This window comes from Mesoplodon bidens (genome assembly GCF_964165515.1).
Source record: "Mesoplodon bidens genome assembly, chromosome: 1".
Lineage (NCBI taxonomy): Eukaryota > Metazoa > Chordata > Mammalia > Artiodactyla > Ziphiidae > Mesoplodon > Mesoplodon bidens.
In genome coordinates, this window is record NC_138176.1 from 187,980,815 (window position 1) to 187,999,225 (window position 18,411).

General features: G+C 40.3%; 1 protein-coding gene across 2 annotated transcripts in view; it reads right to left on the minus strand.

Annotated features, from left to right (window-relative positions):
• PRKG2 (protein kinase cGMP-dependent 2) overlaps window positions 1–12,003 on the minus strand; it is a gene marked incomplete at its 5' end in the record, with an annotated part of 91,116 nt that extends 79,113 nt beyond the window's left edge. The window contains one exon of one of the 2 annotated variants that reach the window (XM_081239170.1): window positions 11,534–12,003. In XM_081239170.1, the coding sequence (XP_081095296.1) occupies window positions 11,534–11,994 (461 nt within the window). The remainder of the gene's footprint in view (window positions 1–11,533) is intronic. The other variant, XM_081239169.1, reaches the window with a different exon arrangement.
• Window positions 12,004–18,411: the final 6,408 nt, after the last annotated feature.

Below are 18,411 nucleotides of genomic sequence, written 5' to 3' on the forward strand. Positions count from 1 at the left end.
CTTGTAGGTCCCCAAATGTGCCAGGCCGCTTGGTCTCCCAGCCATCCATTCCTCCTCAAAACCCAGCTCAATGTCGGCTCATCTATGGAGGTGTCCCTGATCCCACCAAGCACAGGATGCTCCCTCCCTCCTTTGTACACCCATCTCTTAGAATATCAATCACACAAGACTGCAGTACATTTTGATTTCCCCAAAGAGACCAAGATCTTCAAGGGTGACAACACTTTCTTCATCCTCTTACCTAAAATCAGAATTGCACCTGGCACAAAATAGGGACTTAACAAAATTAATACTAAAGGACATTCAAGTTCTTTCTCCTAGTTTAAAAATCCTGGGTACAGAAACAAGAGTGGAGGTGAGAAATGTCCATCACCCACTAAACAGGCACAGAAAATAAGCAAGATAAACATCTATTTACTTCTCCCCCAAATTTTTTGAGTAATAAACCAGCAAGAAAAAAATAGCTAATAAATGCACACGTTTATAATTTGAGAAACCAGCATGAAAAGATGAGGTCATTCCATGAATAATGAGAAAATGAGCATGACTTTGTCCTGTCAACTCTCTTACCCTAATGCCCACGTAATTAAGTACAGTTGTAATTGAATCATGTTTACTGTTACTTCATGCTTACAACAAACATTTCTCTCTCCCTTTCTTAAATGTGTGCAGATGATCCAATTTCCGGGACCATCAAAGAACAGAGCTTAATAATGAAATGTTGAAAACCAAAGCATATAAGGAAGTTAATCTGACACACTCAGTGATATGCATAATCAACATTGCGCTGCATGGTAATTAGGTAGAAATGGTTAATAGTTCTCTTAGATGTCTGTAATGAGCATTGCTCTTAGAGTGTCAAACTGAATATTTCTAGAGTCAGCTGCAGGGAAGCCTGTTCCTATAACAAAATGGTTCTCAATTGTCACTGCACATTAGAATCATCAAGGGACCTTCTGTAAATCCTGATACCCAGGGCCTTTACCTCAAACCAATTTAATCAGACTCCCTCGGGGTGGTACCAGGACATCAATATTTTTTAATACTTCCCTGGTGATTACAATGTGCACTTAAGCTTAAGAATTACAGCTGTAAACAAGAAAACACAAGGGAGCTTGAAGTTGTTCATTCCCTCTATTTTCCCACAGCACTGGGAACAAGCCTCCATTGAAGGCTCAACAAGCAATCAATCAATTACTATTAAGTAATTAATGGCTGATTAATTAACAATAATCAATTGATGTTCATTTGTCACAAGACTTTGCTGTATCTTATTCTCCTTTACAAGATAACCAATAAGAGAAAAAAGAATAAGAAAAGAGAAAACCATCACTGTACCTCCTTCCAGCATCCTATATGGAAACTGAACCAGCCTGGCACTTAGAGGCACGCTGTGAAATCAGCCCCAGGACTTTTTTTTTTTTCAGTTGTGGTAAAATGCACAACATAAACTGTACCATCTTAACTACTGTTAAGTGCACAGCTCAGTGGCATTAAGTATATTCCCATTATTTTGCACCTATCGCCACCACCCATCTCCAGAACTTTTCTAAACTTCCCAAACTAAAACTCTGTACCCATTAAACAATAATTCCCTATTCCCTGCTCCTCCCAGCCCCTGGAAACTTCCATTCTACTTGATGTGTCTAGAAATCTGATTGCTCTAGGTACCTAATATAAAGTGGAATAATTTGAGTCTGACTTATTTCACTTAGCATAAAGTCATCAAGATTCATTCATACTGTACCATGAAAAAGGAAGGGCTTTCCCTCCTTTTTAAGTCTGAATAGTATCTCATTGTATGTATATACTGCATTTTATTTACCCAATCATCCATCAGCGAGTATTTGCGTCTTGTGAATATGCTATGAATATGCATGTACAAGACTCTGGGCTTTTTATATATGGCTTTACATATCTAGCATGGCCAGATTCTTAGTCAGAGAATCTCATACCAGAGATGCCAAGGGGCCAGTATGGTGTGCAGAATTCTAAGATGGCCCCACTGTCTCTACCCATCTGGTGTCAGGCTCTTATACAATCCCCTCCCCCTGAGTGGAGATGGAACCTGGGACTTGCTCCTTGACAACGCAATATAGCAACTGTGATGGGAGGGTCACCCAGCGTATGTTATATAAGACTTCATCTTAGCCTACAGTAAAGAGATTCTCCAGCTGGCCCTGAGGCAGTAAACAGCCATGTTGTGAGAGGGCCCCCGTCATATGAGGGGGACATATGACAGGGAACTCTGGGCAGACCTCCAGGAGCTGACAGCAGCCCCTGGCTGACAGCCAGCAAGAAAGTGGGGGCCTCAGTCCTACCACCACAAGGAACTGAACTCTGCCAACAATCACTTGAGCTTAGAGGAGGACCTCTTCCACTAGAAAGCTCTAGAAAGGAACACAGCCGGTTGACACCTTGACTGCAGCCTGCTGAAACCTTGAGCAGATTATCTAAATAGCCTCACCCAGACTCCTGACCCACAGAAATGCCGAGATAAAAAATATGCATTGTCTCAAGCTGCCAAGTTTGTGGTAACTTGTTATCCAACAATAGCAAACTAACACACCTGGGTTTCCCTGAGTTTCTGGTTCCAAGGACTATCAAGTAGTATCTTCTCCTGCTCACTTTTTACCTCCTTTTTTCTCACCTCATCTGGAGAGAAGAGACTGGAAGCTACAGATCTTTCTTTCCTTTATATTTCTCTAGAGCTTGATTTGTAAACCCCAAAAAGACTAAGAAAGTTGATGCTTGGAATTTACTAATTCAAATTAATTTGTCATGACAAACAAACACTCCTGGAATGATTCAAAGGAAATTGGGGACTCTTGCCCCTAGATCTCAAAAACAAAAACAAAAACCTGTCAAACAAGACTGCACTGAAAAATCTACAACTCACCAATGTGTCTAAGGAAAGTCTGCATGGAGGAGAGCAAATTATCTTAAAATGAGATTTTGAAGAACGAAATCAGGTTTAGTTAAAGGATCATTACAACAAATATATCTTTCACACAGAAGGTATTTCCAGAGTCTAAAAACTGAAAAGCTTTTCCTTGGCTTTAGATTTTTTCCCCCTTCTTGAGAAGCAGTTTAAACCCTAGAAAAAGTCAGGTGATGAGCTGAGCTGCTCAGGCTTTGCAAAGAAAGGGGAGGCTCCCTGGAAACTGACTGCACTGGCAGAGGTCAGTGATGATGCTTCCCTCTGATTGGACAAGCAAGGAGAAAAGGTCACTGTCTTCTCAACCATACTGTTTCTACTACACTCTTTCCCGGGAATCTAGCAAGGAAATGGGCAGTGTCCAGAAAGGCATGAAATGTGTGTGAGGGAAAAAATGGGTCAGGAACGAGTAATCCATTTCAGAGGACACTTAAAAGCCATAAGTAAGGAGAGCTGGAGGCTCTGCCCAGGCTCTCAGGACAGCTGTTCAAAGCCAGCCCTGCTATATTCACCTGGAGTAACTTACTTAGAGGCAGCAGATCCACAAGCTGCTATAAATATCCCATAAAGTAGTAAGAGAGCAGGCAAAATATAATAAGTGTAGGTTTCAGAGTTGTTCCGATTAAGTGGCAGCTGTCTTGGGATCTAGGTGAGGTTGCCCAGCTTTAGGCACTACTGACGACCACCATGGGCTAGTTACTTACTCTTGGTAAGCTGCATACAATAATATTCACCCGGTAGGTTTGTTATGAAAATAAATGAGATAACTCAGTGTCTGGCTATACTAGGTACTAGAAATTGGTACTGATGGCCCTTGACTAGTCTGATGCTGAGAGAGGAGGAAAATTAGGAGCAAACAAAATAAACATATAAGTGAAAGGAATGGGGGAGAGGAGACAGAAAGAACTACAGAAAAGAAAGGAAAGAAAACAAAACTAAAGAATTCAATACTCGATAAATATTTGTTGAACTGAATGTGTTCATCTGAAGGCGTAAAGGGAATGTTTCTAGCCAAGGCTATGGGGTCAAAAATGGCTGTGAGGCTTCCCTGGTGGCTCAGTGGTTGAGAATCCGCCTGCTGATGCGGGGGACGCGGGTTCGTGCCCCGGTCCGGGAAGATCCCACATGCCGCAGAGCAGCTGGGCCCATGAGCCAGGGCCACTGAGCCTGCACGTCCGGAGCCTGTGCTCCGCAAGGGGAGAGGCCACAACAGTGAGAGGCCCGCGTACCGCAAAAAAAAAAAAAAAAAAAAAAAAAAAAAGGCTGTGGTTATTGTGCAGTAGTATAAAAACATCACAGAACATGCTGTAACTCAGGAACGCCGACCACCAGGCAAGGGAAGGGTGGTTCCGAGTCAGCTGGGAACTTAAAATGAGCACTTCAATTTTTGATTTTCACAACGATTAGTCCTTGGGTCCTGAGTGTTTTCTGAGGCTTAATTACACATTTTTCCTAACACCTAGCAACTGACAGACTGGAAGATGTGAGGATAAAGTGAGAAGGAACAGAGGGCGACTATAAACCAAGCAGAGGGTAATTTGAGAGGCTGAGAGAGGGCTTAGGTGGGGTGCAGAGTGAGGAGAGCCCAGGCCCTTTGGCTTCTAGAGAGAAAGAAGAAAAGGCAGGAAGAAAAGGAAGTCCTGGGCGCTGGGTGCCAGGACTCGGAAAATCTGCCAAAATCTATCTCACTTCTCTGAGGTGTCAAGGCAGCTGCCACTGAATTCTAGGCAGGTTCTTCAATTCCTCCGCGCTCCTAACCTCTCCTTTTTCTGAAGTTTAACAGCACTGCCTATCCCCTCTACACCCCTCACCAACCCCAAGGGGGAGCCATTCACTTTGCAGGCTGCTCCGGCTCTAAGAGTCGTGCACACAACGGTAGAGAACACACTTCTCACATCAGGCAGACTCACACGGGAAACCTGGCTCAGCAGAGGACCCTGAGCAAACTGTTGAACGCCTCTGAGCTTTCGTTTCACCTTTGGTCCAAGGTTAAAGTAACACCTACCTCACTAGGCAAGTCTCCATGAGATAATACACAGAAAACAACAGACGCCTAGCAGTTGCCCAAACACTTGATTTTCTCACCCCATCCCTGAGTAGCCAGGTCTGATCTGGATGTCTAAATGAACGTTATTGCTATAAAACATTCTGATTTCAAACATCCTAACAACAATAGCAGGGAACTGTTTGTAACCATATGAAAAAGAAATTAGAAACGTATCTATTTCTAATTATTTAATTTTTTACAAGGCTTCCCAACTAAAATATGAAGAATCCTCCTCTAATTTTCATTTTGGTATAGTGGGATACTGCTGTTGTTACAACAGACTTTTTATTGACGTATACTTGGTTTAAACATTGTGTTAGTTTCAGGCATACAGCAAAGTGATTCAGTTATATATATGTATTCTTTTCCAGATTCTTTTCCATTATAGGTTATTACAAGATAATGAATACAGTTCCCGGTGCTGTATTGTCAGTTCTTATTTAGAACAGACTTTAGGTAGCAGATTTCTTGGTTTTGAATCCCGGTTCCTATATTAAAAGCTGTGTAACCTTAGGCAAGTTATTTAATTCTGTAAGCCTCAGTTTCTTCATATATAAAATGATACATAATCACATCTATTATGATGGTGATAATAATATCTATTTCATGTGTCTGTTGTGAGGATTAAATAATCCAATATTTGTGAAGCACTCAGAGTGGTGCCTGGCACATCATTAGCGATGTAGAAATGTTGTTATTACTATTATCATTATCTTTCCATGCAAACACTTCTGCTCAGTAAAAGAGCTGTATTTCTATAATGCACATTGAAGTGCTCGGCACTGCTTTAGAAAGGAAGAACAAATAATAACAAACACACTCTTTCTTCCTGGCTGTTTTTCCACATCTTATTTAAATGCGTTACTCACCAGCATCTTCAACTTTTACCTATTCTCTGCTCCTGGGGTGGGAGTGACAAATGAGACCCATTGTCCTTCCTAAAACTAGAGTCAACATCTGAAGTCAGATGGCAAGTCTTTGTTTTACCTCTCCTTTTCAAAGAAGAACAATAGTTTCAGATGATAGTTAAGGCGTTCTCAGTGAAAGGAAGTCATACCAGCGACTTGCCAGATGTCTCTGATTAATTTGCCTGTGTTCCACCAGACATTCTGCACGAGCTCATAATTTTGTTCTGCTGGTGCTGAAGTTTGTTAAGCAATGTCTACATCAACAGAAAATTTAATTTCAGTAAAAGGTCTGACCTCTGCAGGCATGGTTGTCTTGGTGCTCAAGGCAGGTCAGACATGGACAGAAATGTGATCTGAGCTCTTTCTCACCCACCTTTGCCACTGATACTCAGTTCTCAGCCCTGAGAAGCTCTGTACCTGTTTCAGAACCCATTCGTGCCCCTCCATATATATCAGTCTGTACCATCAGATGGATCAAATCCATTCTCTGTGTCCTTTTCACACAGGCCTGAGCTCTGAGGATCTAGCACTTGGTGAATATTAATGAAATGGGTAAACTCTGCTCAACTCTGCTTGGAAGAAGCGGGGAAGCAGCATTGTTCGTCCTACCAATCAATACAGTGTATCAAAATAAAGCAGACTGGTGCCCAAATGAACCTGACTTGAGCCCTTTGATCTTTGTGGGTTAAGAACACTAGTATAGGTAGATAGGGTCGGGGACCCCCAGAGGAAGAGAACCAGACATATCTTTCTTGACATAAGAGAAGCCATTTTAGGCCTAAGCCATTTTGTGATCTAAGTCTGGCCACAATGCTTGCTCTTGATCAGGCCAGAAAATAACCATATTGGAGACAATAAATCAGTTGTAAAGACTCCCAGTTCTGTTTCAAAGGTAAAGATCAGTCTGAAGCATATTCTTGAGCTATTCTGCAGGATCCAAAACTCCCTCAAGCACTCAACCACCCGATTAACTGGAACCTAAGGAATGATCATGCTGACCTTTATTGATTTCAGTCAACTAGAGCCAGGACTCTGTCAATCTTTGCCCCATTTCTACGCTGAATTCTCCTCCATGAATATGCATACATTGCCCAAGCCCCTTCATAAATATGCATGCACCCTTAGTTAAAACTTTCCCAATTTTGCTGTTCAGGGACATACTGCTTTGGGAAATATCTTCGGTGCTCTCTTTACTTGCCGCAAGTAATAAATCCTTCCTTCTCCTGCTCTTTGGTTTGGTAGTGTCTTTTGGCTTGACACCTACCCAGAGGCAAATCCAGTCTTTGCACAACCGTTTTTGGGATGGTAGAGGGAAAGAACTGGTTTCAAAGTCAATCTTGGGTTCTATTCTTAGCTCTGCCACTTACCATGGCCTATTCTGCAACTCCCCTGCACCTGTTTCCTCACTTCTCCAATAGGGGAGAAGCATGAAACAATCTCTAAGGTTCTTCCAGCTCTAAAGTCTTCAGATAGTTCTTGTAATAGATTTAAATCAGAGATCAGAGTATTTGATATACTGGAATGCTCTGACTCATCATGATTTATGATAATTCAGAAAGGCTGAGTACCTATAAAAAAAATGGGCTACATGCCCACATGGTTATATGCTTCTGAAGATCTAAAATGGTCAGTGGGCACAAAGCCAAGTCCCTACAAAAGGCTATGATAGACTGCAGGTTCCATTCAGCTGAAGAGGGATTCCACATTGTGCCCACCTCAATCTGACAGGCTTATTTTAATTTTCTGTGACATTGTCCTAATACCGAACACAGGTCTTATTTTGTCTGTAAGTTCTCTCAAACTTCACTACAGTCACAATTCCCACCTCAAAAGACAGCGGTTACAGTCAAAACCACATAATCTAGAACTGCAGTATCCAATACAGTGGCCATTAGACACATGTGGCTATTTAATTTTAAAATAACTTGAAATTAAAAATTCAGTTCCTCAGTGGCACTAGTCACATTTCCAGTGCTCAACAGCTACATTCTGCTGTTGGCTACCATATCAGACAACACAGATTATAGGACATTTCCATCATTGCAGAAAATTATCTTGAACAGCACTGAGTTATTCTAGAACCTGATCTTAAAAAGTAGCCCCTTGGGGCTTCCCTGGTGGCGCAGTGGTTGAGAGTCCGCCTGCCGATGCAGGGGACACGGGTTCGTGCCCCAGTCCGGGAAGATCCCACATGCCGCGGAGCGGCTGGGCCCGTGAGCCATGGCCGCTGAGCCTGTGCTCCGCAACGGGAGAGGCCACAACAGTGAGAGGCCCGTGTAACGCAAAAAAAAAAAAAAAAAAAAAAAGTAGCCCCTTGAATTTTGCAAGAGACAAATTAAAAGAGTTCTCCAATGCCATTAGAGCATATAAGTTCCTCCAGATAAAGCAGGGAGGTGCAACTATACTATTTAAGCTCCCCCTTCCTACCTTACAAGTACACTTGCTGGGTACAAGACAACAAAGATGGCATGAGTGGGCTGCCTGGCAGTTGCTGAGGTCCACTTGCCATTTACAATACATCTGAGCACAGGGGCCTCAGCAAACTCACAGAGTGAGGTGGCATGGGTTTGAGAGTCTCTCATGAATTACCGAATCTGAATCCTCAAATTCGAAATCTATCATCCCCCCAAATGTTCTTCTCTGGTTTCTCTCAGTACTTCACATCTCCCCCACGCTGTTGATTGCAGGAGGGCTGGAATCTCCCCCTACTTTCTTGCTCACTGTTAAATACTCATCAGAGACATCCTGTTAGACAAAAAGACTAAAAAACCATTCAATGACCTTCTGATCCAGTGTGGAAGGGGAACCTGATCCAAAATGTAGTTGACACGTATTAGTAAAAACAAATTTATTCATAAAGTCAGCCAGGAAACTTTATAAAGTTCAACAAATAAATCATGAGAACCTAAAACTAAATGAAGGCTCCATTTTGACTGCTATCTTAAATTCTCTAATATCTAACAGGAACTGCTTGGAAAAGTAGCCAAACCAATGGACACTGTCCATCATCCTTTTATCAGTGAATGGTGCTCTCATCTTTTCTAATGTTCTAACTTCCAGAAAGTTTTTTCTTACAAAATTTTTGATAGACTGTATAAAGACTGTATATAAAGACTGTATAAAATTTATATTTGGATAAATTATCCAAACTTTACTTACAGACTTTCTCTAAAACTGGAACTATTTGAAAATGGAAAATGAATTATAATATTGAGCACTTTCAAAGAACTGGACATTTTTAAATCTCTGATTTAATTGATGTTAGCTATCTGCGTTTAGCCACTTATTCCAGACTTAAGGGGAAAGACATTTTGTAAGGGAAATTGCAGGGAAAATTCAGGTACAAATGTCTGCAAGGGGAAATAAGACATAAACCCGTCAATGACAAAAGAGTGGTTCCCATATTCTAATTAATTTTTCAATTTAGAACCAAAAGGCTCTATGAAAGCATAAAGGGATTATGAAGGCATAAATAATCTAATTTGGTCTCTTTAGGATTTAATCATTAAGGAATCAGTTATCCCATTTCTTCATCATATCCCCAACACAAACTTATACCCACTGGGCCTGCCTTTATGATGGATGAGGGGAATCACTGCTCATCCTTATTCATCCATCCTTATAAGGGCTATAATGTCTTTCCTCTCCTGTGTCCCATTCACTACAGACAGGTGGTTTGGCCCCAAAACTAACTGTGCTTAGCTATTGATTTCCTTTACCTCGTTATAATAGAGCTAATAAAAAATACAGAAGAATGTACTTATCTTGGATTGTTCTGTTACCTAACACCAGGAGAACAGTGTTTTGCCTCAAGACAGGCATAAGTCTTTGGAAAAAATAATTGAAAATAATCTTCATTCAAGAGGAGAAATCTGGTGGAATATGTAGGAAGAGGGTCAAAGAAGATGAATTACTATTAAATTCTCTCGCAGTTCTCCTAGATATATAAGCACATTGTTATTGAAAGAATTTTTGTGGGTAAATAATATATTGTCTTATGTATATATATATAGTATGCATAACATATGTATGTGTATAGTACATAGAGAGAATGCATAATACAATTATTATATGTGCATATATCTCTTATACATCAAAAGAGAACACTATGATGTTCAATTTTTGAAAAACAAGCGTAAGTTTGTAAGCAACATTTATAATTTCTGAATTCACACCATTGAAAATAAATAATTATTATTTTTGCAATGGGAATAGATAAGACCTTTCTAAGCCAACTAATAAATAAACTCTTGGCTTAAAAAAAGTCTTCTGAACTCTAACGTCAATCAGATTCTTTCAACCACAGAGTATTATGCGTTTATAATCCGGCATGACTTGTTTCCTTAACAAACATTTATTGCTCATTCACTATGTGCCAAGCACTGTCAACAGATTGATGAATTAAACCTCCCTTTATAATCCTGTTATCAAAATTAATCATTTATTTGTTTAAGTCAGATGTTTTATCTTGATTTATATTATTTATGTGTGTGAATAAATTAAAGTTGTTTTAATTTCACAAATCTTGGATTTTGCAAGAAGGATCCAGGCTCAGCCAAGACATTATCAAGGCAAAAGATCTAATTTCAACTAATAAATATTTACTCATTTAAAAATAGTGCAGAAAGGAGACCCTAACTCATAATGTTTCTAATCAATCTTTCCTGGTTAGGAAATTCAAACTTGAGCCAGAAAAGAAACGTACCCACACACACCCACACCCACACACACACCCACACACACACACACACACACACACACACACACAAGAATACTGTGGGAAATATTTACATGTTCTTTTAAAAATCCTTATTTTTAAAATTAATTCTAGCTTTTAATTGTTCCCTCTGCCTGAAGTAAGTGTCCTTTCTACCTGGTCTATCCTCCTTTTTCTCCTTTGGGTCTCAGTTAAAGGTCACCTCCTCAACCAGGTCTCCATGACAATCCCAATTCTGTCCCCTCCTTGACCTTCTCTCCCCCTTAATCCCAGACACCACCCACTCTACTGTCAGTTTTATCATTTCATTAATCTTAATTAATAATTACACAATGTTTACTTGTTTCCGTGTATACTATCTTCCCACAGGAACTGCTCTGTGTCTATTTATTCACTGATATATACTTAGCATCTAACACAGTGGCTGGGAGAAGGCAGTGCTTAACTAAAACTGTGGGATGAATGAATGAATGTACCCCCCTCAGAGGCATCAGCTTATCCCTTTTTCATGATACCTGCAGACTAAGTGCTAAGAAGTGGCTTTTGCTATACATATTCATAATTCAGCGTGATTTGTGTACACCATTAAGTCTACTTCTTTGGAAGAGAGAAGAGCAGACTTCCTACAACCACCTCTGCACTCCCCTAGGGTTTTCAGGATAACAGAAATGACTTTTGTAAACTCGGTTCCTCAGTTATGCAAATCACAATTCAAAGTCCAGGTAAAGCAGAGTCCTGCTTTAAAGAGAAGTTCTACTTAAAGGGAGACCCTGTTGCAAAACAAAACCCTTTCAGAAGCCCCTCTATCCCCAAAATCTGAAAGGGTTCATACGCGCTTCTCCATTGAGGAGACTCAATAAATAGCGTTCTAATGTTTCATAATATTTAAGGCCACCTGAGTCCAAAAGCGGGTGGGAACTTACCTGGAGTCCTTTCTGACTCTCGCTTTCTCAAAGGAAAATTCGGGGGGTTTGTTGAGGTCATAGGTTCGGGTGGTGGGCTCAGCAGACACACCAGCCTTCGCTCCCCTCCTGCTATGGAGGGAGACCAATCCCGAGGTCTTGCGGTGGCCCTCAAGAGGCACTTTATCCGGAGACGCCTGACGCGGGCTTCCTCCCTGAAGGTGTACCACATCCTGAAGCTTGTTCAGCTGGATGCACTTGTTCTGGAGCTCCTCCGTGAGCTCTGCAATGGCCACAGTCTGCTTGGACAGCTGCTCCCGTAGCTCCTTCAAATGGTACTCCCGCTCCTGGATCTCGGCATCCTTCCTCCTCAGCTCTCTCTCCAGCTCTGTCACCTTGCTCCGGAGGGCACTGGTAGTGAGGTTCCCAGAGTGGCCATCTGGATTCTTGGAATGTTTGGGTTTCACGGAACCATTTCCCATTTTGCGCAAGGACCTAAGAGAGGGCAGAGAATTGGGGATTCCCTAGTGGAGTTTCACTTCCCAACCGCCACCGCCGCCCCTCTCAATCCGCTCTGTTTCATAAAGAGAAACACAGCGCTCATGGCGTTTTGGTAACCAATAAATTCCCCCACGCTTCCAGAAGGAAAGCTATGGATTGATTCCCTTTGTCCCTCAATGAGGAGGAGCTGGCACTTGGTTTCGTTCTTCCCCATCCCTTTGCTGGCCCAAGCATCCCACATAATAAGTATTTTGCACAAACGGCCTGCGTTACCTGCTCTTCTCTTTGGTTGTTCTCTCCGGACAGCTGTCAAAAGCATCACAACAAAACTGCGATTCGGATGTCAGCATGGCAAAGATAAAACACCAAGAGCAGCTACCGCTGCTAGCAGAGGCTTGTTAATGTCACAACTCTCACAGCTCCCTGAGTGGCTACACTAAGAAACCTCCCCCTGGTTTAGAAAATAACACATCTGCACTTCGGGAGGAGGAGGCACAGTTGGTGTTGCTGTATTAGCACTTTTCTCCAGCCGTGTGTGCCTATTAAGTTTGGCTTTTCTGACAACTCTGGCTGTTGCAAACTTCTGGATGGCAGTTACCAGAAGGTAAAACAGAGACATGGGGGTTCTTCTACATCCTTTACTTTATATCCTAAAGCCAAGATTGTCCAAAAAATAACAACCTATGGTACAATGCTCTATTATTTTCCTGTAAAGAATATCCTCAGTGTAGGCCCCAAAGTAGTTACTAATCCAGTGAGTCTCAGGATGTAATAGGCAGACTGGGGATTATGAGGCATGATTTTAGTTGATTCAAAAATGTTTTTTTAGGGATTTCCCTGGCACAGTGGTTAAGAATCTGCCTGCCAGAGCTTCCCTGGTGGCACAGTGGTTGAGAGTCCGCCTGCCGATGCAGGGGACACGGGTTCTTTCCCCAGTCTGGGAGGATCCACGTGCCACGGAGCGGCTGGGCCCGTGAGCCATGGCCGTTGAGCCTGCGCGTCCGGAGCCTGTGCTCCGCAGCGGGAGAGGCCACAGCAGTGAGAGGCCCACGTACAGCAAGGAAAAAAAAAAAAGAATCTGCCTGTCAAAGCAGGGGACATGGGTTCGAGCCCTGGTCCGGGAAGATCCCACATGCCGCGGAGCAACTAAGCCCGTACGTCACAGCTACTGAGCCTGAGCTCTAGAGCCCGCGAGCCACAACTACTGAAGCCCGCGCGCCTAAAGCCCGTGCTCCGCAGCAAGAGAAGCCACCACAATGAGAAGCCCGCGCACCGCAATGAAGAGTGGCCCCTGCTCGCTGCAACTAGAGAAAGCCCGCAGGCAGCAACAAAGACCCAACGCAGCCATAAATAAATAAATAAATAAATAAATAAAATTTATTTTTAAAAAAATGTTTTTTAGTTCAATAGCTATGTATTTAATTTAACATTCATTAGAAATATAAATAATTGGCACCACAAAATTTTGAGGTTCAGTAAGATAGCTTGATTTACTGAGTCAATTCAGTGAAAATAGAAAAGAAATCATCTGCAGTTAATACGCACACACGAGCAAAATCAAAAAGAACTGGAAAGGCTGAAGTTTGGAAAATACTGCTTTGATTAATTATCATAAGGTTTAAGTCTTTTTAAGCTAGCTACTTAAATTTCATACCTTTGCACGTGTAATTTTTGACAGCCATAACCCAAGAAACTTGTAAACTAAGTTTGAATGACCACTTATTATCTAATAAGAGATAGATGGAAGTTTGAAGTTATAAATCTCACACATTCTTGGCCCTCTCTCTCCCCAAATTTCAAACTCTGAGAGAAATAAAAGCTTAGACCGATTTCACTAGCTCTACCGGAATCATCATGAACATTTACAACAAAGACAAAGACATAAACAGCCTCTAAGTTTCAAACTGATGCAACCAAATAGTCAATGCAGGTCACCTAAGATGGATGGTAGAAACAGAAAATAAATGCACTTATAAAAGTAATCTTGCAATACCCAGACATTCTTCATAGAATTCAGGTTCAAAGTAGTCGTTAATAAACATTAGCCTCCAGGGAACTGCCGTAATATGTTGCAGAGTTGTGGCAGGTCTAACCTTTAGGTTTCTGTGGACTCAGCAGCATTTACTATTCTTATATATTAGGAATATATAAAAAGGTTAAGGAGACTAGAATTCAAAGAAGTGGCCCAGGACACCGTGGTAACCTAAATAAGCAATTCAGAAGATGTTAGATTGGGACCTGAGAATAAACTTGAATGAGATTCTGAATGACAGGCATGAGAAGGGTACCCCCAAAGGGATCTTAAATTAATGTGTGCACAAGTTTTTAACATGCAGCAATGAGACATCTCCTAGATGTGTTTTTTTGGTTCATGGACAAGCATTCCTAATCTAAGGCAGGATAGAGGGAGGGGAATGGGTGGAAGAAAAGAAATTGCCTTATAAAGAACAAAAGTAAGCACAAACATTTTAAAATCTAATATTAAACTAACAACTCATTCTTTATTCATAGAACAATTGTTTACTAAGACCAAACTAAGTGTCATGTACTATACCAGCGGCATAGCTCCATGAATTTGCAGTCAAATTCGACACAGAGAAGAGCTCTAGCATTCTAAATATGAAAAGGCTTAGAATCATTTTTGCTCTATGTTTGGTAGTCAAAACATTCTGTACCAATCCAACAATTTTACAAACCTGAAACACAATTAGGCAGAGGTGGTTAAATTCTCCCCAAACACCAGCTATTCTCTGGCTTTAATGAAGTCAGTTTGGAAGCTGAATAAATCTTTCGAGCTATTTAGAATTCTAAAGAGGGATGAAATGAGAGTAACGAACCCATCTTTCAAGTCAATAATTTAAGATATGTAAGGACTACTGAATGACTCAATACTAAGTCTGATTTCTTACTTAGTTCACCCCTTTCAATTCTGGTGTCCCTCAAGCCAAGGCTTCGAGTGTTTGGCTTCATAAAACCTAATTAGACTCCCTCTGTTTCCTGTCTGCATCAGTCACTAAGAGAGACAAGCTATTTCTCAAATATATATTGCCAGTCACAACTGAACTACAGGATTTTGTTCCATCAATCTAGCAACTATAGGTTCTTAGAATCATTCTTGTAATCAGAGAACAGCATGCAAAGTAATACGAAATGAGCTTGGAGATAAAGATCAGGATATTTTTCCTTCCAGTTTTATTGAAATATAATTGACATATAGCACTGTATAAGTTTAAGGTGTACAGCAAAATAATTTGATGTATACACACCATGAAACGATTACCACAAGTTTAGTGAACGTTCATCATCTCATAGATACAAAATTTAAGAAATAGAAAAAAAAATTGTTCCTTGTGATGAGAGCTCAGGATTTACTCTCTTAATGGCTTTTATATGTAACACACAGCAGTGTTAATTATATGTATCATATTGTACTTGACATCCCTAATATTTATCTTACAACTGGACATCTGTACCTTTTGACTGCCTGTATCCAATCCCCCACCACCACCACCACCTCTGGTAACCACAAATCTGACCTCTTTTTCTATGAGTTTGTTTGTTTGTTTTCATAGCATAGTGAAGTAATAAGAAATGAGCATGGAGACAAAGATCAGGATTTGACATAAGCAATGAAGTCAAGCCAGCCAGGGTAGAAAAACAATCTGCCTTTTCCCAGCTGTGTAACCTTCTATAAATTACTTAGAATCCTCGGTTTTCTAATCTAGAAAGTGGATATAATTATACCCATCTCATAGATTTATTATAAAGATTATGTTTGTAAGGTATCCTGTGCATTGTCAGGCATGTAGTACACACCAAGTAGCGTTTATAGTATGTGACTAGCAAGGCACTAAGTGACTTGGTATGAGGAAATGCCCAGAGGGTATCATTACCGGGTGGGGAAGAAGTCTAGTAGACTGGATGTCTTCCAGAAAAGAGGTCTTTAAAGATGAAAATTATTGGGGGCGGGGGAGAGGGGTATCCTTACTCTGTCTTCATTAAGACAAAAAGTCATTCTGGAACAAACAACCTGGGAAACCCTCCCAGTTAAGCGAAGCCCCACCAAAAGATGAAGACCAGAAAGTTTCATAAGCAACCCAGCCCAGGTTCCAGGACTGCGAGGACTACTCCTTTGTAATTCCCTCATGTAGCCTCTATCTATTTAAACATATTACACTGAAATCCTTAAACCAAAAGGGCCCACCTAATTATCTTCAAAGGCAACAAAAAACATGGTTCACTTTGAAGGGGATATTCTTCTGCAGCCAGGGACAGGAGCAAGGAATACAATGAGCAGTGGCATCTAGCAAAAGAGAGGAAAATTATATAAAGTTATAAATTATTATTACATTAATTTAATCACGATTTAGGAAATGTCATATACAAGAGGTAACTAGAAAAGACACAAGAAAAGCAAAACTGACTGTGGACGCTCTGGCAGGCAGATTAACACCTGACAGCCAATGTGGGAGGAATTAGCCTTTGTTGTCTGTTTCTCCTCCAGCTCTAAAGTAGTTTGAAACCAAAATCTTGGCTGTGATCTAGATAGTATCTATTTTTCTCTCTACCCATCTGGATTCTGATATATATATCTATAAATACAGGAGATGGTATAATGCTGGCTAATGTTATAGAGCCAGAGTCCCAATCCAAGCACTTTCACTTAGTATTTATAAGCCCTAGGCCTTGAAATTGGGCGGGAATGTGAATAATAGAAGAGGTGGATAGACACATAGATAGATTGACAGATAGATAAAATAACGTTGCATATCATTTAGAATTGTTAGAGGGTTAAATGAGATAAACCATGATAAGCATTTAGCACAGGGCTTGACGTATAGTATGTGTTCAATAAATATTAAATATTATTGTTATTACTGTTAACATTATTTAGCCAATAAAACAACTCATTTTAGTGGAAAAACTTATTGATCAAAAAATATGTACTAAAGTAACAGGACATTATAGGAGAACAAAGTTAGAGTGCTGATAATACCAGACTTCAAGACTTACCATAAAGCTTCAACAATCAAGAAAACGTGGTATTGGTGAAAGAATAGACAAATAGATCAATGGTACAGAATAGAGAGACCAAAAACAGACCCACAAAAATTTAGTCAACTGATCTTTTACAAAGGAGCAAAGACAATTCAATGGGGAAAAGATAGCCTTTTGAACAAATTGTATTGGAACAAGTGGGAATCCATATGCAAAAAAAAAAAAAAAAAAAGAATCTAGAAACAGACTTTACATCTTTCACAAAAAATTGTTTAAAATGAATCAAAGTCCTAAATGTAAAGCACAAACTATAAAACTGCTAGTAGAAAATATAGGAAAAAATGGAAGTGATCTTGAGTTTGGTGATGACTTTTGAGATAAAACACTGAAAGCACAATCCATGAAGGGAAAAATCGATAAGTCGGACTTCAATAAAACTAAAAACTTCTGCTCTGTAAAAGACACTGTTAAGAAAATGAAACAACAAGCCAAGACTGGGAGAAAGAAGTTGCAAAACACATATCTAATAAAGGACTACTATCCAAAATATACAAGGAACTCTTTAATATTCAACAACAAGAAAAAGAACAATCCAGCTGCAAAATGGGCATAAGATCTAAACAACCACCTCACCGAAAAGATACACACGTGGCATATAAGGATATGAAATGATGCTTAATATCCTATGTCATTAGAGAATCTCAAATTAAAACAATGAGATACCATGCTCCTTGGTATTTATCCAACTGATATGAAAACACAGGTCCACACAGAGGTTTACAGCACTTTTACTCATAATTGCCAAAACTTGGAAGCAACTAAGACGTCCTTCAGTGGATGGCTGGATAAACAAACTGTGACACATCCAGACAATGGAATATTGTTTGGTGATGAGAAGTAATAACTATCAAGCCCTGAAAAGACATGGAGGAACTTTAAATGTATATTGCAAAGTGAAAGAAGCCAATCTGTAAAAGCTACATCCTTTGTGATTCCAACTATATGGCATTCTGGAAAAGACAAAACTTGGAGACAGTTAAAAGGTTAGTGGTTTCCAGGAGATTGGGGAGAGGGAGAAAGGAATGAATAGGTGGAGTACAGGGGTATTTGGGGGCAGTGAAGCTATGTTGTATGATACTGTTATGGTGGATACATGTCATTATATATTTGTCCAAGACCATAGAACTGAACAACAAGAAAAGTGATCTCTAATGTAAGCTATGGACTTCAGTTAATAATTTTTCCGTATTGGCCCATCAATGTATCACATTGATGCAAGATGTTAAGAATAGGGAAGGGGAGGGGAGACTATGGAACCGCTCCATACTTTTCACCTTATTTTTCTGTAAACCTAAAACTGCTCGAAAAAAGAAATTCTATTAATTAAAAACAAAACAAAA